This window comes from Ammospiza nelsoni, chromosome 2, assembly GCF_027579445.1.
Source record: "Ammospiza nelsoni isolate bAmmNel1 chromosome 2, bAmmNel1.pri, whole genome shotgun sequence".
Taxonomy (NCBI): Eukaryota; Metazoa; Chordata; class Aves; order Passeriformes; family Passerellidae; genus Ammospiza; species Ammospiza nelsoni.
In genome coordinates this window covers 89,619,093-89,640,053 of record NC_080634.1, presented here as the reverse complement: position 1 = coordinate 89,640,053, position 20,961 = coordinate 89,619,093, and the positions used below count along the sequence as shown (strand labels likewise).

The 20,961-nt window shown below is 42.4% G+C and overlaps 1 protein-coding gene across 1 annotated transcript in view; it reads left to right on the top strand.

Annotated features, from left to right (window-relative positions):
* The first annotated feature begins 1,626 nt into the window (after positions 1 to 1,626).
* TBC1D8 (TBC1 domain family member 8) overlaps positions 1,627 to 20,961 on the top strand; it is a 48,949-nt gene continuing 29,614 nt past the window's right edge. Inside the window, exons 1-3 of the mRNA XM_059465869.1 lie at positions 1,627 to 1,753; positions 15,278 to 15,433; positions 19,780 to 19,898. Coding sequence (XP_059321852.1) covers positions 1,627 to 1,753; positions 15,278 to 15,433; positions 19,780 to 19,898 — 402 coding nt within the window. The remainder of the gene's footprint in view (positions 1,754 to 15,277; positions 15,434 to 19,779; positions 19,899 to 20,961) is intronic.

Here is a 20,961-nt window from a genome sequence, read left to right as displayed (position 1 = left end):
ATCTCTGAGCTATTCTTCTCCTGCAAGAGCATTTAAAGTAGTTTCTCCTTAAGTTCTCATTAATTTTTAATACATTATTATGTCGATGTCCATCTTCTCCTTTTGACAGTTTTATTTTTATATCAGACAAAGTGCTTGCTTGCTATTCTATGTATGGAAATAAAATTGTTGCTTTACACAGAAATTGTAAAGAACACAGATCAAACAGTGTTTACCAGATTGCAGCTGAATACAGAATTTTGACTATTAAATGATCCCACTAGCAACTCAGAAGCAGTGCACATGGCCACCTTCCAATTCCCAGCTAATAATTACTGCTGGCTGTGCTGAGTAGCGCACTGCAGCACTGGTACCTTTCAAAAAGCTGGTACACAACTCTTGTAACCATAGGCAGAGGTTGGGGAAGTGAAGCTCAGGTCTTTATCCCTAATTGAAATTCTCTACTTAGAGGCATCTTGGCTGAAATTTAGATGTGATTTAACCCACAGTGACTCAGGTCTTTAATCTAGAAGAGAGAGGTTTTGCAGGCTGCTAATTCAGTTGTTGTAAAGTAATTATTCAATATTTGCAGTTAACTGGAAAAGGAATGTGACAGGAAGTAAGTACAGTGGTCATGTTTTAATCATAGAATAATAGAAAGAGTTGTGTTGTGAGGGACCTTAAAAGATCTAGTTCCAGCCCCCCTCCCATGGGCAGGGACACCTATTAGATCGTGTTCAGAGCTCCATCCAACCTATCCTTGAACACTTGCAGGGATGAGGCACCCTCAGCTTCTCTGGGCAACCTGTACTAGTGTCTCACCACCCTCATTAATGACAACCTGTGCTAATAAAAATGTAAAATACAGTGTCGAGGTTTTGAAACATAACGTGCTGTAGCAGTAACCATTGTGCAGGTTCACAAACGGTCCTGTCAGTAGCTCAACCGCAAGCAGTGACAGATTATTTCTTAAAACGAGAAAAAAACCCGAACTGTAAAATTTAGATTCTGACTTTTCAGTCAGATACGAGGTTTCAAGCATCGGCCTTTAAATACTAAAGCAGCTGCGGGTTCACGCTTTAGGCTTAGATCTAGAAGGAAACAGGAAGGCAGAGACACCCCCATCCCCCCAAGCTCTCTCCAAGCCCAGGACACCCTTTCCTTCCCGCACTGCTGACGGATCCGCGGGGGGACCCGCGGGGCGCACGCCGGGGTGCGGGGACTGCCCCAGCCGCTGGAGAGCACTGCGGGAGCGGCCCGGCTGCGGTCCCGGCGGCACGGCATCCTCCAGGACCCCGCGGTACCGCGGCGGCCCCAGCGGGCTCTGTGTGGGGCTCAGGGCGCCACGGGACCCCCGAAAGGGCGAACCTGGCCCTCTCTCCCTCCGGCCCGAGCGCCCCGCCGTCCCCCCTGACGGTGCGAAGCAGCAGAGCCCCGGCGCACAAAGCCCCCGGCTCCGCGGGAAGGGCGGCCCGTGCCCGGGCTCCTCCCCCGGCCCCTCCCCGGCGGCCGGGCCCGCGCCGAGGGAGCCGGAGCCGCCGCCGCGCAGCCCGCGGGGGGCGATGTGACCCGGGCGGCCGGGTGCGGTGCCGTGCGGGGCAGGCGGGCTCGGAGGGGGCACAGAGCGGGACTTCGAGCCGGGGGAAGATGTGGCTGAAGCCCGAGGAGGTGCTGCTAAAGAACGCCCTCAAGCTGTGGGTCACGCAGAAGAGCAGCGGCTACTTCATCCTGCAGCGGCGTCGGGGCCACGGAGACGGCGGCGGCCGCTTCACGGGTACCTGCGGGCGCGGAGGTCGGCGGGGCGCCAGGCCGGACCGGACCGGGCCGAGTGGCAGATCCCCCCTGCGTCTGCCCCACGGGAACTTGGCCGCGCCGGGGCACCCGCCGGCGGGTCGGGCTGCGGGAAGCGGGAGCGGCCTCTTTGTTCGGGCCGGGCACGGGTGGCCCGGCTCGGCGATAGCGGGGGCGCCGCGGGTCCCCCGCCGCGGGCGGTGCGGAGGCAGCTGCCGGCCGGGAGGTGCGGGCCGCCCCGGCTCCCCTCCAGCTGCCTGGGGAGCAGCTTCGCGTTTCTGTAGCCTTGAGCACCCCTGAAGCCACTTTTATTGTTACTTCCCCGCTCTCCCCTCCCGATGGGTTTCTCGGCGTGACTGAGGGCGGGCGCGGAGCCCGTCCGGAGGCGCGGAGCCGGTGCCTGTGGCCGGAGGATGCGGCCGGGGAGAGCCGCCCGGGGCTGCAGCCCGCGGGGCGCGGCGGAGGTCCCTGGGGCCGGCGTGAGAGGTGCAGGGATGGTGCCGGGGCACACAGTGGGATGTGGTACCCGTGCCCCTCCAGGACCGTCCGCGACCTGCCGCTCGACTCCCCTTTCTGTAACGAGAGCTGTATAAGTACACATAGGACTCCTGGCTTTTGGGCGATACATGACATTACGGGGCGGGGGTTGTGAATTCACTGTTGTGTAAAGTGCATTCTGTCTTATTTTTTGCATTAATTCTGCTCCCGGTTATGGTGGCTGTAGATCGGGCACGTTATATCCATGTGGCACTCCAGATACGTGTAGTGAAGGATATGCACGGAGTTACTCACGCTCTACCCTCGCAGCAGTGTGGATCCGTGAATAACTCCGGCGAGAATGATGTGTTAGGCTGCGCTGACGTTGTAGCGTAGGGAATTCGGGCCAAACTTTTAGTTCAAACACAGCAGCAAATGAATTCAAATAAACAAGGCTTTGGAGAATTAATATAGTTTATCAGTGTAGTTCTTACTGAAAAGCAAACGAGGCTGTTTTGAATATTATAAAGTGAGAAGTTTTAATGGTAGCCTATATATGTGAAAAAATTGTCAGATATTTTCAAAATCAGTATTTTCTATGGATTTTAAGAAGCTGCATTACTACATTCGGTATTTATTTTATTAAAATCTTTTTTTTCCTGAACTATTGACCCTTTCCATTTGATAATACTGCTTTCTGCATTGTTGCCTTTTTTAATTGGATCTTATCCTACCTGTCCATAAAGTGCACAAAACTTGAACTGTGGCTTGGTAGATTGCATGCTGTCAATGTATCACTAGTGAAATGGAAGTTTTGCCAGTGAGTTAAAACACTTAACCTCCTATTTTCTTCTGCCCGCCTGTTTGGAAGTCAGGCCGCTCTTTTGTGACAGTAAAGACGATGTGGATTAATTTTCAGAGTTAAAAATAGCCGTTTACAGCTGCTTGATTTTGGTCCAGGACAATCATGAGGTTCAGTTTCACAAATGTTAATGCCTTGTGCCTGAGCTTTTCACTACAGAAATTTGCAAGCTTAAACCAAACAAACTGCTTTTCTCTCTGGTTCAGTTTCAGGTGAATCATTTTGCTGAATCTACAGTGCACAGGCTTGCTCAAATCTCTTTTGGCTGGCAAAGGAAAGCCACTCCTGTCTTGCACATTTTCCAAGGGAACTGTAGGTTCTGACTGTCTCTTAAACCATTTGGAAATGTTTATATTTAAAGGGGCTTAGGAATTTGAATCCTAAAACCAAAATGCAGGAGTTACAGAGCATTAGATATGGCTAGGGTTAGATAGTGTAATTTTTTTTTCAGTTTTTACTTGCAGTGAAGGAAATGGAGATGGGTGCTGAGAAACAGCAAGGCTTTGCTGGTGTGTGTTTGGTTTCAGTGCAAATCTTATCTCCTGATTCTTGCTTTACATGACTGCAGAGACACTCAATTAGTACCTGTCTTTCCCAGACTGGCAGAAGGGCAGTAAAGCTCTGCCACATTTCAGAGTATGATTTGCCAAGTAGCAAAGCCAAAAGCTAGAAATTTTTGTCTATTTTACTGGGGAAACAAAGCTTAAGTGAGAACAATATCCACATCTCTTTTCCCTTTAATAACTTGATCCCTGGGCAATTGCAGTTACATTTTATGAAAAGGAAGAAGTTTCAAAGAAGTGAAGATTTCGGTACATGAGAGCAGGTGCCACAGCAGAAGAGAATCTCAGCTCCTGCAGGGAGGAGGAGGCTGTGTTAGACCTATGTAGGATCTGCAGAACAAAGCTCTGAGAATGTTAGATTTCATACAGGTGTAGATGGAGCAGCTGACTACCTGTGACATGATTTGCTTTCAGCAGGGTGGAAAGGTGTGATGCCTGAGTTGCCCTTGTGCATGTTGCCACAACGTGGTGTTTGCACTGAACCTGTGTGAGGACATCTGTTTTATGGCCCAATTCTCATATTTGCCTGTCGCTTTCTTCTAGGACTCTTCTTTGTTCTTACCAGGGCATTTTAACTATTAGGTAAGAGTAAGTTAGCACAGCTGGAGGGTGTATTTTATGTGGATTTAATTCCTGAAGAATGCACTGAAGACAGTCTCTTGTACAAAAGTGCTTTTCCCCCATATCTGTGTTTCTTTGTGTACTGTGTTTTTGTCAGACGCTGAGCAGATGTTTGTGAGTGAGACTATATTTCCTACTGTTATTTAATTTGTGTCCTAGGGCAGTTCCCAAATGCACACTGGGCTTGCAAGCAGAGGGTACGAACAATGATGGGGGTTGTATTTAACTCTTCATTGCTTCACCAGTCTCATTCTGGTTTTTGTCTTTCTTAGGGATATGCTTTTTCAAGTAAATATTTAACTTGCTCCTTTACCTGGATCTCTTCTTGACAGCTCTGCTGGTTAGAGACTTAAAAAGAAAATTGAAAATGTTTAGAAATACTTTAAGAATATTAGTCGTAATTTTTTATTTAATGACTAATTTTAAGTTATAGATTGAAACAATTATTTAGCTTATCAATATCTGTTGATTTTGGGGTTTTCTTTGCCTAATTGGAGAGCACTGTAGTGATCCCTACAGAAAAAGATTTGTGATGTAGCCATGATTAACAGATCAGAGTTAGTTGGATTTAATACTTACTGATGTCTTTGGTACTGAGATTACATATGAATGATAAGCCTGATATGACAGTAGTAAAAATACTGTTAAATGCCTTGTGGTAAATACTGCAAGATGGTTTAGCCTTTAAATGAATCACTACTTTAATTTTTAGGAAGGGATATTGAAACCTTCATGCACCTTCCTGTTTGCTTAGTTTTCTGCATTTTGACAGCAACACTGCTTGTTCTGGGATAAGTTGGGAAGGATTTTATCACGAGTGCTGGACTGAGCAGTCTTTCACCCTTCCTAAGCAGCTAGTGCTGCAGTTTTTGTTTATACAGTGCTTCACATTGCACACTCTTAGCATATAAAAACCCACTTAGCAACACTTGTAAATCTTTCCTTTTATAAATAAGATTAAATAAGACCTTAAAATGAACTCTTGTTTCAAGCAGCTTTTTGTCTGGTTGAGATACAGTGTGCTTTAACTTCGCTCTTGAACTAGATCAGTAAAAAATTATGTTTTGTTCTTGTTTTACCCATGTTTGTAATTTAGCTATGATATTTTCCCCTACTCTTCTAGCTTCCATTTTCAGCTCAGGGCACTTTCCAAGCTGGATATAGTTTTGCATTATTTGAAACTTGCAGAGGACTAACATTTTAAAAGGAAATTAATTTATTTTTTAGTTCTTACAAAACTTTTTGGTTCACAACTTTGAATATAATAGACTGGCAGAAAAAACATCTTCTGTATATGAATCTAAGCTTTATTATTGATTTAATAAATATAAACGTGGTAGGCATGGTAAATACATTTCCAAGTTCCATCTTTAATGGAGCTTGGAGGATTTAAATTTTTCTCTTAAATAATTTTTTTGCAGGGCAATAGCTTTTGAAATCACCTACAAACTACCTCTTGAGTGGAGAACTGTCTAGTTTGTGTGATAAGACCTTTCTTCCTTATTTTCACTTTTTTTGGGTGTTAGTTTTTATAAGGCATACAGAGAAATGGCTACGGATAAACTCTGGAAAATTTTCCTGGAAATGAAAAATTAAAAGATCTTTTGCTGCTCCTTCATACTCTACTGTCCAAGCAGTCGTGTAATCATTGTCAATAGCTCAGCTTTTAGTGGCCCTGCACATCTCCCAGGGCCTGAAGGAAATAACTTCATAATGGAGTCTATTTCTGGGGAAGGCAGTAAGAGGACTTCAGTGGATGAAGATTGCTGCAGCTCAGATGGGGAATTCATCTAGATTGCCCCTGTTCATTACATTGCAGCAGAAGAGGGTCCAAAATACCTGAAGACTTGGATTTTTACTAGGGAATGCAAATAAGAATCCCCATACTACTTTTTTTATTTTCTGGAGAGGCAAAAGGTGGAATTAGTAGCCTTTCATATTAAATGAATTATTCATTATCAAATATCATAATATTAATTATAAAAATATCATAATTAGTCATTATCAAATAGAATAATATTAAAAGGCCTATCCCAATACAATTTTCAGAAAAGTGTTCCTTTTTGTCTTAATATATGTTCAGGATACCAAAATACGTTAGGCTCAATCTCAGCACAAATGAAAAAACCCCAAACCCAACAGTACACTTTCATTTTAAATTAAGCAGTTTGAGGAGAGGAAGGTGCCACAATACTGATGTTAATAGAGGATATTGGTAATGGTTACTGTCAGTATTCATGGTTTTGTTTCCTTAAGGAACAGCTCTCTGAAGCCTTGCACAGGAGAAGGAGAAATATGCATACTTTATTGAAAGCTTGGACTCTTGTCAAAACATTATCTAGCCTTGCCCACAACTGGAATTCAGATCAGCAGGTTTTTTTTCCCTTTTTTCCTCTCTTTATTTTACTGTAACATTTTTTTAAGGAGAATGCACACTTACAAGTGCTTTCCCAAGAGGATGGCTTCTCCGTTAGTGTTTGGCCAGGAGGCATGAGCTGGAAGGAAGGATAGGAGCAGGGTGCCAAGCTGCCACCTGCAAAGCTGGGCACCCCAGTTCCTGACCTCTGAGCCCCCTGAGCTGTGTGTGCCACTCTGGCCCCTCTGCTTGCCTTTCTGGGGTGAGTTACCTGCTCCTGAGCACTGCTGAGGTGAAATGCAGGTGCTTGTGTTGAAATGTTAGCAGTGTGTTAAGTGCCAGTATTAAAGGTGAGGAAATACCTGTGCTTGGAAAGGAGGGGCTGGGTAGTGTCTGCACAGGGACTGACCACCACCTTGTGCAAGACTAATCCAGTAAACCCTGCAGTGGCTTTTTATTTTCATGATGTGGAGGCCAAATGGCACAGAAACAGGCAGGAAAATCCTAGAATGATTTGGGCTGGAAGGACCTGGAACACCACCTAGTTCCAACCCCCCTGCCAAGGGCCTGGACTGCTCCCACTAGAGCAGGTTGCTCAGAGCCCCATCCAGCCTGGCCTTCAACACTGCCAGCACAGGGCATCCACAGCTTCTCTGGGCATCCTGATTCAGTGTCTCACCACCCTTGCAGGAAAAAATGTCTTCCTTATAAAATAAATGAACATGTCAGTGATGGGTGAGTTAATGTAGCACTAGTTTGGTCTATTCAGCATTATTTACAGAACCCACCTGTAAAAAAGAGACTTTTTTTATATTCCCCTGAGTAGTGGTGCATGTCTGAATAATTTACAGGGCTGCAGCAGCACCTGGTATATCCCATCTTCTTGTCCATTTTCAGGTGGAAAACAGTTTCAGGTATTTTTACTTGTAACATGAGAACCAAAGCATTTGGCTCAGTGGCCTTCAGGGTTATAAAAATAGGCTTGGCTCGAGCTGGACTGATGGCAGAGGACTGAGATAAGCAGCTGTGAGTGCTTTGCCATGGCAGCATGCCCACCTGGGGAAATAGCCCGTGGGGAAGCTGTGCTGGGGAGAAATAATCGGTGCTCCAGCGTGGGGATGCCATTTCCACCATTCCCGGAGAGACAGTGCATAATTCATCTCACTTCTTCCTCCTGTGTGGTCTCTCTCTCTGCGTGTGGTGGTCTGACACAAGCACTTAGCATCACATCCAGGGATAGGGGAGTCATGGGGACCATGGGACACAGCCCCAACGGGAAATGCTTGAATTCCCCACATTTCTCATGTCCACCTTCCCTCCATAGCACTGAGACCTAGGCATAATGATTAAGTATTTTGTTACAATTTGTTTCTATATACCAGGCTGAAAAAAGTCCCAATTAAACAGAAACCAATTTACCCAGTGGCAGTGTTTGATCTGGCAAGGTCTGTGCTGGAAGTAATGTAAGGGCTTGGATGTTGGGTATTTTCCTGGGTGAATAAATACTTGGAGCATTAGGTCTTTGTGCTGAAATCTAATGTTGTCTGTGCTTATCTTTCAGTGTGGTGAGCCCTTATCATTTCAGAGGAAACAGAGCCTTCCTACAGCCGTTGCAGGAGTTCTCCTTCATCCTTTTTCTTATGTACTTACCCAAATGAGTTTTGCAACTCCTTTTTTCTGGTGGTAGAAGTGTCATGAATACTTTTGAATGGGCACTGTATTGGATCAAAACCTGTTTATACAGTTTTGCAGAATTCAACAAAGACAGTGTGGTTGCATTAAGCTGTTGTTATTAGCAGCTTTGCATAACTGATGGTGTTATTATCCATCAAAAACATGGATTTTAGCATGGCCTGAGTGAAATCAACAACCCACTAAACATTTGAGTTCTGAACTTTTAGAGAAATCAAATGATATGAAAGATCTAGAGATGTTCCCAATGATTTATGCTGGGGGCCACCCCTGGCCAGCAGTAGCTTCATGACCACTGCCCTGGGCTGTATCCTACCTTGGTGCAGCTCAAAAGCCCTGGGATGCCCAGGGCTGGCACTCCCTGCGTGAGGATAGAGGCTGCAGGGTTCCTCACTGCATCTCAGCCCTGGGTCTTGCTTTGGGCCACCCATGGGGTCATGGTCACAAGTTAGAGCTCCTGCATGGTGGGTGGTTGAGGCCTGATGAAAATCAGCTTCATGGTCCTGCCATCCCTCTCTCAGCAAGGACATTGGTCTTAGGGAGAGCTTCTGAGATGCCTTGCAGAGCCAGACAAGCAATCTGTGCTATTTGGTGCTGTCCCAGGAGTGCTCTTTGGCCAGGCTGAGCTTATCCGGGTTGGTGTGAAAAGCAGCTTTGTGTTCCAGCTGGAGCCCAGGATGGCAGGGCTAGGGAATGGGTACTTCCACGTGTCCCTCCCTGTGTTCTGCCTGGAGATGGGCTGTTCCTTCAGGCAGTTTGCTTGCCTCCCCTAGCATGGCTAATTGCTGCCCACCACGGCTCTTCTGAGACACTAATTGTTTGTAAATCATTGCAGGATGGAGGAAGCTATGTGGAGAAGTGTAATTAGGATTCAGGGTATGAAGTGCTTCTCTGCCTCAAAAAGCCAAGATTAATTCTGCTTTATTGAAGCTGTTCAATTTCACTGTCCTTAAAAAAATCCCCACCTTTATTTTTATGATCATGTGAATTGTTTGATATTTTTCTTTTCTCCCAATTCACATGCCTAAACAGCTTAGAGTGATTCTTGCAGCTATTAACTCTCCTTGTAAAACTGCAGCCACTGGGAAGCAGCCTGTTCCTTCCACTTCCTGGAAGAGCTTTCTCCTTTCCAGTAAGAGTACAGCTTTTTTCAGACAACTGGGCTTATTTTTCTTTCTTCCCCCTTCTTTCTCTGGTGCAGCAGATATAGCAAGCAGCAGTGAGCTCCCAAGGATGAATTCGAAGGCATGATTTTTCCTTCATGGTTTTGCACTGGAGCAATGCTGCTCTGTGACTGTAATTGTAAATACCCCAATTTGCTGGTTTTGTCTTACAAAAATAACCTAGTCTGCCTGAAAAAAGAGGGTATGAGTACTTAAAACATGGCTTTGGCATGATATGAGTGAGCATAGCCACCAAGTGCTCATTTTCATGTTCCTACAGATCAGTCGCTGCAGTCCCTAGAGACCATGTGGTGCCATAATTTTCTTGACTTTGGAAGTGCCAGGTTCCTGCAGCTGAGGGAAACCTCAGCTTTGGAGTCCCTGAACATCTTGGCAATCTGGTTTGGGTCCTTGTGTGGTGGTGGTCCTGTGCCTGTTTTCTTGGAAGGGCTAGATGTGGCAAATACTTTTCAGTCAGGACTTAGAAGAGGAAGGACAGTTTTCTCTCTGCTTCAAACTTCTGCAGCAGTCACTTTGTTTGTACAGTGACTAAAGGTGTTCTCCAGGATGCTGGAGATGCAGGCTGGACTCTTTTCATTTGTAGAGAGGGTGTAAGTGCTTGATTTGGGAAGTTCATGGCTATGTGGGAACAGGTGCCTCTGTGCATCTGACCCTCTGTTCCCCAGATTTTAAAAGTGCCATCAGAATTTCTTACTGACCAATTGCAGGTACCACATGTAATTGCTTCTTGGAACTACATTGGCTTTCATTCCTCACTTTGTAATGGATGGATGAGTTTGTGTTAATCAAAAGATCCTGGCTGTGGTGACTAAGTGTCTTACTTAAAAACCAAGGAGAACTGAAAGGGTAACAATGCTGAGTGTTGTGACACCGCAGGCTTCCTTGTCACTTAGATTTAAATCTCCTTTTTTATCTTCTCCCTGTTCTTCTTCCCCCAGTGCCCCCCTTCACTTCCTACCCCCCCTGCCCCCATAAAAAAAAAAAAAATGCAAGCAGTTTTGGTCTTTTCCCTTTTTGTTTTATTTTTTTTTGGGAGGGTTTTGTTAACTTGTTAGTCCCGGACTCCTGAGTCCCTCTGTCTTGCAGCATGGTTTAGCTGCTGAAGTGGCCACCCCATTTTTGAGAAGTTCTCAAAAATTTCCCTTTAAGACCTTTCATATATGATGGAGGTAGGTAGAAATCATCTTGCTGTATGTAGAGGGTATCTTGGACTGCCTCTTGAATATTGTCTTAAAAGGTGGAAATAGTAGATAGTTTTTCAGTTTGAGTTTCTAGTTTGAGTTCAGCTTTACTCACACTCTGGCCCATGCATTGGAAGTTTAAAATTATTTAAAAAATCCCATATAGATGATTAACAGTGATTGGGGAAAGGAGCCTGCATTCTTTAGTTTGAAAGATATGGAACATTTAGTAGAAGTTGGTGTAAAGTTAACTTAATATAAACATGTTCCTTTTACTAGATTAGTTGTGAACATGACACAAGAGACATTGTAATGCAATCTTTTATCTTTAAATGGGAGGAGAAACCATATCTTTAAAGAAGAAGAGTAGTTCACTTTTGATAGTTCATTTGAGAACCCGATCCTTATAGAAATATCCTTGATTAATTTTTTGTGTGTGAAGAAATGCTCAGCAAATTCATAGTGCATGATGTCCTGTTTGTGTTCTATGTGGTTATAGGTTGACCTCTGTAAAGCAGAGACGGTACTTACCTGTTGTAGAATTTGAAATTGTTTCATGCTAATTTTAAACTTAAATTTATTTCTTCTATTGTATCCAAAGTATGCACATACATTTGATACAAAAAGATGTGTTTTACTTGGTGTTTTCTTCAGTCAAGCAACCAAATATGCATGAAAGTAGATGTTTCAGTGAAATAAAAACTACCAAATAAAGCATGGGATTTCTAGTGCGTTTTCCAGATATGTTTTGTAAATATACTTCTGAAAAATATAGATAGATGTTGCCTCTATCTGAAATCCAGCTTCCAGCTAAAGTGTTTAGATTTATTGAGAAGCATATAACTTCAGTAGAAAAGTGTCTTTCCACTTCTCTTTCTTCTCCATATGTGTCAAAAGTATGTATATTACACCAGACATCTGCCTATGAATTTTAGCCTAAAAATATTCCTTCTGCATGAAGAAACTTGCACCTTTTGAGGAACCTGCCATGTTCTGTCAGTGGTCTTTCGTGAGAGGCTTTGTAAACCAATGTCTGCAGCTTTCCATAGTACAGTTACTGTATGGTAAATTGCTTTTCCTGAAATATTTCTGTGTCTTGGGAGGTCAGTAAATGGACAAGAAGCTGGTGAAGTGGCTCATTAAAGGGGAAGAGCTACTCTGAATTTTAAGTTCCTCCCAAAAATCTTGTCTCATATAGGGTGGGGAAAAAAAAAAAAAAAAAGGGAATTTTGGGAAGAAAACCAGGGTAGCAGTTCTCTTTCCCTCTTCTGCTTCTGTTTCCTTTTCATTTTTTGCAGTGTTGAATTATAAATGGTTTCACTTTCATCTATGATGTGGAAGAGGTCTGCATCACCCTGACTGAAGGCAAGCTGATACATCAATATGTGAGCCAGAGACTCTTAATGTAATTTATCTTACTAGCCAGATACCCTTCTGTTTTTTAAACAGATTCTCTTTTATAAGAGACCCTTCCATGGAACCAGCTGTTTGGACACGTTACGAGGAAGGTGTTTGCTCACAAGCTGGGTATTTTTCATAGCATAAGTTTCAACATCAGTATACTGTTGTTTGTTTCTTCACTCAGGAATCTTTAGGTTGGTTGTTTTTCAATGTTATGATGCAAAAGTTACCCCAAATGAATTATGAGGCAACTTACCCTGGAAAAAAATTTGCCTCTATTTTTTGTAATTTTCTTGCTACCACAGTTTGAACGAAATTATCATATTGGCCAGGGTGTGTATATTAATGTTGAATCCTTTTCCTCCCTCTGCAAATGCACTCTTAGTAATCTCTTTTCTCTGTTCTCTATCTCTGTCAGTCTCAGCCAAAAAATAAAGGAGCCTCCAAACACGGGGATAGGACCCACTCTTTGTGCTTGCTCAACTTTAGCAGTACTTGCTCTGATTTTCCTTTGCTCCCCTTGTGACCCCACTGCAGCCCCTCCTGGCAGCGGTGGGACAGGACAGGACTCCCTGTGGATGGCTTGGGATTTGTGTGTGGGGTTGCTGTTCCCTAGCACTCCTAGAGGGGCCAGGCCACCTGGGCTTTATTCTGGCGCGTATCCTGATGGCCACACTCTTTTTCTTCTCTTTGTGTCTTAGTTCTGGCTCCTCTTTGTCATCCTGAGCTAATATTTTAGCTATGAGTAGTTTAGAAAAGGGAGGTGATTATTTCTTTGTACAGTTGAAGGAGGAATGGGTTTCTTTTTAATAGTTTGTAAGCAAAATGGAAATTGTAAGCAGAAGTAAACAGTGAGAAGAGGAATTGGGTTTTCTGGTCTGTTATTCAGGAAGAGAAAAAGGAATTAATTTTGCACAGGCTAAGAATTAGTAAGGCAAAACTTTGCAGCTACTTCTGTGCTGTCATGTGTTTTTTTCATGGTTTCTGAAAGGAAAAAAAGATATTTCACAAATCATATTTTCATTAAGCATTCTCTAGGGATTTTGGTAGCACTTGCTGTTAGTTGACTTTTTTCTATGACTTTAGTGAAATGAAAAAGAATCTTTCTCCTAGGCCTATCATCAATTCTGAAATTTGGAAGTTAAACTCTATTTCTGTTCTCTGCATCATTAAATGCTCTCTTACTGGCTTTAATCCAATGTTTTGAAGACTGCACACTAAAGTTTTCTGCATACTGTTTTCTGTGAGCACAGCTAATTTGGTACCTTTTATACTAGGATGAGTTTTATGCTTTTTTCTTGTAGTTATAGGAGAGCATGTAGCAATTTCAGATATTATACATGTCATCAGTCTGCAAATTCAGATCTCCATTTTAAATAGATGGGTGTAATATCTGGTCACATATTTAAGTGAAAAGCAAACTGCTGTTGAAGAGTGTTTCACTGAACAGTTTTAAAACATATTGCATCCAACTTCTGCTTGGCTTTGAAAGCATCATTGATGTTTTGTGTGTGTGCAAGGAGGAAGTATTTAATGTAATTTTCTTTGCTCTCAGGTTATTGATGCTGTTCCATGTGAGCTTCTTACAGCTCCTGGACTCAAAAGTGGTTCAAATGCTGTTTGGTTGTGTTATGCTCAAATTAATTAGCTGTCATTTGTTATCCAAGTGAGAAGGCAATTAGGACTTTGTAGGTCTCTATTATTTCCATTAATCACTTGGGTGATGGACTGGAGAATGCTATATTTAAAACAACATGTGGTGCCAAGAGCTGGCAAACCTTTTGGAGATGGAGATTAGTTCCTTTTGTGTTGGGTTAATGGTGAAGAAACAAAAATACTACAGGTTTAAAAAGTTACAAAGCGAAAAAAAGTATTACCAAAAACTTCCTAGATACTGTAGGGATAAAACAAACATGGTAAAGCTGTTCCTCACTCTCTGCCCCCCCTTTCCTTAGGAGATTGTGTCTCTGCAGAATGCTTGGGAAAATTGAGTATAAAACTGCCCTGAATTGCTATTTGTAGGCACCATAAACCAATTTTGCATTACTTTAATATGCCAGCTTGCATATGCAAATCATGACATTCAGATAACTTTTTCATGGATAGCTTGGTTTTACCTGCTCAGGGGAATGGGTAGCAAGAAACTCCAGGAACTCCAGGTATCCTCCAGACTGGAAAGTCATTTTGGGGTCAGCAATTGCTGCAGCTCTTCAAAATGAATTTGTCTGTACTGAAATCAAGTGGTGATTTGCAGTGGAATACTTCTGCAAGCTTTCTTGGATACAGTGGTAGGGATGCAAGATACAGGAGGTGATCTTCCCTTCTGCCAGTGGTGAGCCTTCAGAAGCAGTGAGCATCAGGTCCAGTTGAGCGTCATTCTTGAAGATAAGCTGGAGAGATTCCAGTGTAAGTTCAAGAGCAGTGAGCTGTTTGAAAAACATGACCAAAAAGGAATAGATGAGATGATTTGGATTTCTTTAGAAATAGAGAGAAATCATTAAACCATGATAATTTTTGTTATGTTGAACATTAATATCAGAAGTGCCTGTGGCCAGTTACTCTGCATGTTCCAGGGAGCAAGATTAATTTCCAGCAGGAAAGTTTAAGATTGTAGTAGTTGACTTGTTTGTTTAGGGTAGGGTTATTTGTTAGGGTTTTTGTTTGGTTTTGTTTTGTGTTTTGTTTGGTTGGTTTTTGTCATTTTTGTTTGTTTGGTTGGTTTGGTTTTTGTGTTTGTTTTTTTTTCTTTGGTAAGAATATTTAATAAAAATAGTGGAAGAGGCTACCTGGAGAAATTGTTGCATCTCGATTGTGGTGGGTTTCGAAGAACAGGTTAGACAAACACCACTTAGAGCATAGGTGTATTTATCCAACTTCGGAGCAGGGCTGGAACAGTAACTTCTTAAGATGCCCTCAGGTCTTTCCACTTTAGTTATGTGGTTATATTCATATATATGAGGCAAAACCAGAAATGCAGATAATTCTATATGCTTTTGATCTTCTAATCTGGTTTGCCTTTTGCCTTCTGAGCACCTTAAATTAGAAGATAAAACTGGGGAAGAATTGTTACATTCTGTATTTTAGTTTTATGGCTGTAACTGTGAAACAGCTTGCAGGCTACAGAAGTAAGAACTGGCATTAATCCTCTTTTCCCCTTTTTTTCTTGGCAGGTCGCTTGGTTGGTGCCCTGGACGCCGTGTTAGACTCCAATGCCCGCGTTGCTCCATTTCGAATTTTACTCCAAGTTCCAGGCTCTCAGGTTTACTCTGCCATTGCATGTGGTGAGTTATTGAATGGATCAGAAGTTTACTGGGCCATAGCTATTGGTGAGTCACAGACGGAAAACCCCAAACTGATTCTGAGCATGGTCAGTGTCTGCATGTCCAGGAAGCTCAAGGTAACCCCAGCTAGCTGTGTGTCTGTGGAAAGCTTGTTTAACAACAAAATTAACCTCTGGTTAAAATCACTGAAAAAGTGTTGCCTAGGAACATTAAGTTTCAATGGAAAACTTGTTTAGCTGAGGGTGGTTTGCTGCTTTAATTTTCTCTGCTGCAAAGTAGTGTGGTTCTGTTCCTATGCATATCTTTTCCTACAGTAGTGGTCATCCCTTACAGCAAGAAGCTACTTAGTCTAGGCTTTCACCAGCCTAGTCCTTCACTTGCTTACTGTGAAATGTCTTCACACACTTTGCTATAATGAAATATAACTGGAACATTTGGAAGATTTAGGAGATGAAGTTGTTGGAGAGGGAGAGAATGTAAAATTGCTGATCTGTTACGCACTAATCCCTTTTGCAATGTTTCTGCAACTTCTGAAAGTCAAGCTCATCTTCAGGAACGTGATATTAACATGAATTGCAGCCTTGCCATGACCCAGTAAAAGCCATCTGAAGTTCCATTCACCCCACTGTTGCTTGGCCAGTGTGTAGGACTGTTCTTTTCTCTTCTGCTCCCATCTAAAAAATCCTAGCACTGAAATTTACAGCAGTTTTCTTTTCGGAATGGTTCAAAGCTGTGGCTGGGGAGCATTAGGAAGCATCTCTTTAATGAAAGGATGGCCAGATGCTGGAACAGGATTCCTTCTGAGAGGTGGCTGATGTCCCACCAGACCTGCCAGTGTTTAAGAGGCATTTGGACAATGTCCTTATTAACTTCAGCTTTTGGTCTGTCCTGAAGTGGTCAGGCAGTTGGACTAGATGATTCCCAGCATTTCAAAGAAAACAAGAAGAGCTTCTTGAAATGCATAAATAACAAAAGGAAAACAAAGAATAATGTGGGCCTGTTACTAAATGAACAGATTGCCCAGAGTGGTTGTGGCGTGTCCCTTACTGGGGACTTCAAGAGCCATTTGGAAACAATCTTGTGCAATGTGTTCTGGGATAACCTTGCTTGACCAGGGAGGTTGAACCTCATGACCCATTGTGGTCCTTTCCAAACTTTCCCATTCTGTAATTGCTGTAGATCCCTTCCAAGTGACAATATGCTATCCTATTCTGTTCTTTCTTATACAGATCAAGCCATGAAATAGTTAGGTAATGTAAATATTGATATGTCATTGATACTGTTTGACATAGTAGTCCCTTAAGTGGAAGAGTCATAAGTTTATATATTCACTCTAACCCTTTCCTCTCTACATGCTCATCCAGCAATTTTTCCTTGGTTCAGCAGAGATTCCTCTGCATGTTCCCCATTAATACTGGGAATTTTTCCCTGGGCCAGATGTGTGTGTGAAGAAGCTTGCATAAAGTCTATTTGGGCAATTTTTTTTTAGCTAGGTTTTCTTTGTTTTACAATTGCTCTGTGCTTTCTATCTCTCCTCCCCTCCTTTTTATATTTAAGTAATGCCCTCTCATGGAGAAATTTAAGAGCTTCATGCTGGTACAGTCCTGTGATGAAACCAGGTAGCTTTCACTGGAAAAGCTTTCATGGCTTCTTGGTTATTTGAACATATGCAATGCTACTCTCTGGGGGCAGATCCTTGCCCCACCCACACTCTTACTGCACACAGAAGTTGGTGTGATTTTTTGATTTTGGTTTTTTATTTTTTGAAGGAACTACAAATGACAAACTTGCTGTGTTGGAATGGCTGAGGATTTTGCTGAGACAAACTTACATGATTAATGTTCTCTAAAATTCTCTTTGGCTCTTCTGAATGGATGCTCATCCCTGAGAAAATGAGATTTATAGTAATAGAGCAGAAAGCAGAGGGGTCTGTTTTGTGCGCTGCATGGGTAGAACATGCACAGTTGCCAGAGCTGCACAGAACTAAACCATGGAGCAGAAGCTGTTTGTGAATAATATTGCTGCTGTGAAACCCTGACATGAGTGTCCAGGGGAGAGCTGGCAATGGGAGGCAGAGGAGCATCACCCCAGCCCCTTCCTGGAAAGCTGGAGAAGGACATTTCCCACACAGAAGTCACCAGTTCCTGCTGCTGTACAGTGAGGGCAAGGAGCAGTTCCAGGAACTCCTTCCAGTCTTTCCTCTGCAGTGGAACTTAATTGTGGACAGCCATCATGTCATCAGGCAGTTAATTAAAATGACATTTTGCATTGTATGTTGGCAGCCCTCTGTTCCAGGAGCTGTAGGTTTAGATGATAATATATGCATAAGGGTCGGGTCTGTTACAGACATTTGCAAATCTCAGAGGGGTGCTAGGAAATCTGATCCCTGCACGGCTGTTCTGGCAGAGATGTTTTAATCCAGATGGTTAATCATGTTATACCAGTACAGGAAAAAAAAAAGTCTAACCTCACCCCTTGTGTAGAGCCACTTGAATTTTCCTTTCAGAAGGCTCCTGGGCAAAAAAGAAGCTCAAGGCTCAGTCAAGCAAAGTTGGTTTTAGGAGAGGGAGAGCAAAGGATTTGGTGAGAAGTGGGTTCAAAGAAAAGATTCTGAGGAATGAGGCAGTGGTTTGCCAAAACACTTGACATGAGCAGATGAAGGAGGTGGTAAAAGGTGGAATGAAATTCTGTGCAGAACAGCAGCACAAGAAGAGGAAATAAGAGATTGGCAGTGCTTGGGTCAAATCACAGAACAACTTTAAACTATGAAATAGAGATTATAAATAAAGAAGGGACTCAAAAAATTGAGTTGGCCTGACCAAATGAAAGGGCCAAAATGATCTTTTGATATTTGAGCAGAAATCCTGGGGGCAGGCAGGAGATACTGCAGGAGTCCCTGTGGAGTATAGCTGCTGCCTGGGCTCAGAGCAGTCCCAGCAGTGGGGATGCTACTATGAAAGGGATCTTGCTCTCAGCTTATTTCACAAGAGGCAGCCTGACAGCTTGCCCATACACTTGGTATCTTGTAGGTTACTCAGAAATAAAAAGTCAACTGAGTATTTGCTTTGTGCAGCCATTTCAATATAAAATTACTCTTATTTCTGGTGTTCTTAAGCATTTATATAATTTGTTTTCTTGACCTAAAGGGCTTTTAAGTGTCTCTAATTGTATGATTTTTTAATTTAAATTTAACCTTGATTAATGATATTTAAGAAGTTCCATTACAAGACCTTCCTGTCAGGGAAGTTAAAGCATGGAAGGTTTCCCTGCCAGCTGGCATTCTGCATGGAAAACAGAGCAGAGGGAAATGGAAAATCCTCACCTAAATTTATCATTTTTTGTTGTTGTGAGGCAACATGATGCATCACTAATGTACACACAAAATAAATCTTGAGATAATGGGTCTTCTATTTGAGATTAATTTTATTATTATATTCATGTGTGATTTGTATTTCTCTTACATACAGCTATTTCTCTTCTTTCTTCCACAAGCAAGGCACTAGGAGAAGCACCTATTACTGCCTTTACTTTTTTACCTATAATGTCTAATTACTGACCAGTAGGATCTGGAGGCCTCAAATTTTCCCTTGTTGGCCCTGTATGGTGCCCATCTTGCTATGACTTTTCCGTCCTTGTGTCATGTAGAGACAATTCAGTTTCAAGCAGAAGGAGCCAAAGCAGATCAGTAATGAGGGAAATATTATTTCTGGAGTTAGTGTGAACAGATTAGATTTAAAGAACCAGCAAACCCCTCAGGTGTTTAGAGAAAGAAGCTTTAAAGATTTGAAAAGCTGTATTAGTCAGAGATTGCTGTTTGCTTTATTTCTTCCCCAAACTGTAGAAATGTTCTCTTGTAGAACCTTTAGGTGCTGCTGAACCAAACTCTTTTTTAGGTACTTTATTTATTGTGTAGGGGCTTGTATTCCTCTCAAAGGGTGTGCATGTGTTTGTGTGGGGGGGGTGTGTGTGCATGTGTGTATTGAGGGAGGGAGAGAGGAAGATCAGGGACTTTTGGGAACAGGGCATAAATCAAGTGGCCACTTAGAGAATGTCATGCTAGAATAAGCTGCAGTCTGGCAGCTCAGGATGAAGTTTTGATGTTTTTTCTGCTTTGACTTTTAGTGCAGCATTTGCTGGCTGAGAGCATTTGAGAAGATAAAACTAAAAGCCCTAAAACTAATTCTCTAAAACAATGAGGGTTTTGTTTTTCTCTAAGTATGCTGCTATGAATGAGACCTTTTTGACCTGTTTGCTACTAAGAATTCTGAGGCTGAAAGTTCAATTTCTCCAAATGAATTTATGAAATAGTGCATTTTATTACTTTTTTCCTCCCTTCCTTTCAATTTTATATTGCAGGATTAGTTTTAATATACTATTTTTTGCTTTTCCAGGTGCCACTGCAGAGGAAATAAATCAGCACTGGGAATGGCTGGAACAAAACTTGCTCCATACTTTGTCTGTGTTTGACAATAAAGAAGATATTGTTAGTTTTGTCAAAGGGAAAGTCAAGGTAAGGAAACTGTCTCACTTGCACCCTCCCCTGTCCAATTACATGTGGTTTATTAGAAGAATGTCATGAAGCTGTTGTCAGTCATCCTTGGTTTTGACCAAATAAACATGACTTGTTTTCTATGTGGCTCTTGCACCTGATGTGGCCAGCACATGATGCTGCTGGCTCACCACAGGGTTGGAGAAATGAGCATCCTTTCGGAAGGTTAAAGAATTTTAAAAGGAAAGGAATTTTGTGACCATAAATCGGATTTAAAAAAAAAAACAATGGCATGTGGGGAGTAACTTAGAAAGCCTGGAGTCCTGAGCTCTGCTTTTAATGAAATACAAACTCTAAGAGGAGCTTGGTGATGTCTGGGTGGGAGCGTGGGTTCACTGGTGGCTGCTGTACCTCAGGTCCTGCTACAAGCTTTTTCTTGCTAAGAGTTTTAATGGGATGCTCTTCCCTCCATAGCCTCTTTTTCAGTTTGGAAATTTTGTAGGAACATAATGTATTTGTTGAATTTCAGCCTTGCTGCTGTGAGCTCTGTGGGCTCTGAATCTGGGGAAGAAGAGGACAAAACCAAAACTTCACTGTACAAATCCTATTTTTTTCCTGCTTTCTTTAAAAAATGGCATATTGTCTTAAGTGCACTGAAACACCAAATACAGTTAATCTCTCTTGATAACACAGTGACAGCCTGTTACCTAGCAGAATACATATCTAAAATTCTTCAGGTTTCATTAGTTAATGTTAAATCCAGGTTTTGGACCCTTGCACGTGCTGAAGACTTTTAGCACGTTAGGATTGCTTGGTAACTACAAACTAATAGCAGGTGCTGTAACATATGGATTATTTGTCTGCCTGGTGCAATGCATACTTAACTCCTTTGTTGTAATACCACTATTAAAAATCTGAAATCTTAATTACATTTATGTAGATGTTCTTGAAATGGTGTTTGTAATGGTTCCAAGCATGTCTCAAGTTGTTGACACATCTGACTGCTTTGCTTCTTCATAGGTAAATAGTACTGGTCAGGAGCCACAACTGTTACTCTATTTTTACTCTGTGTATACAAAATAAG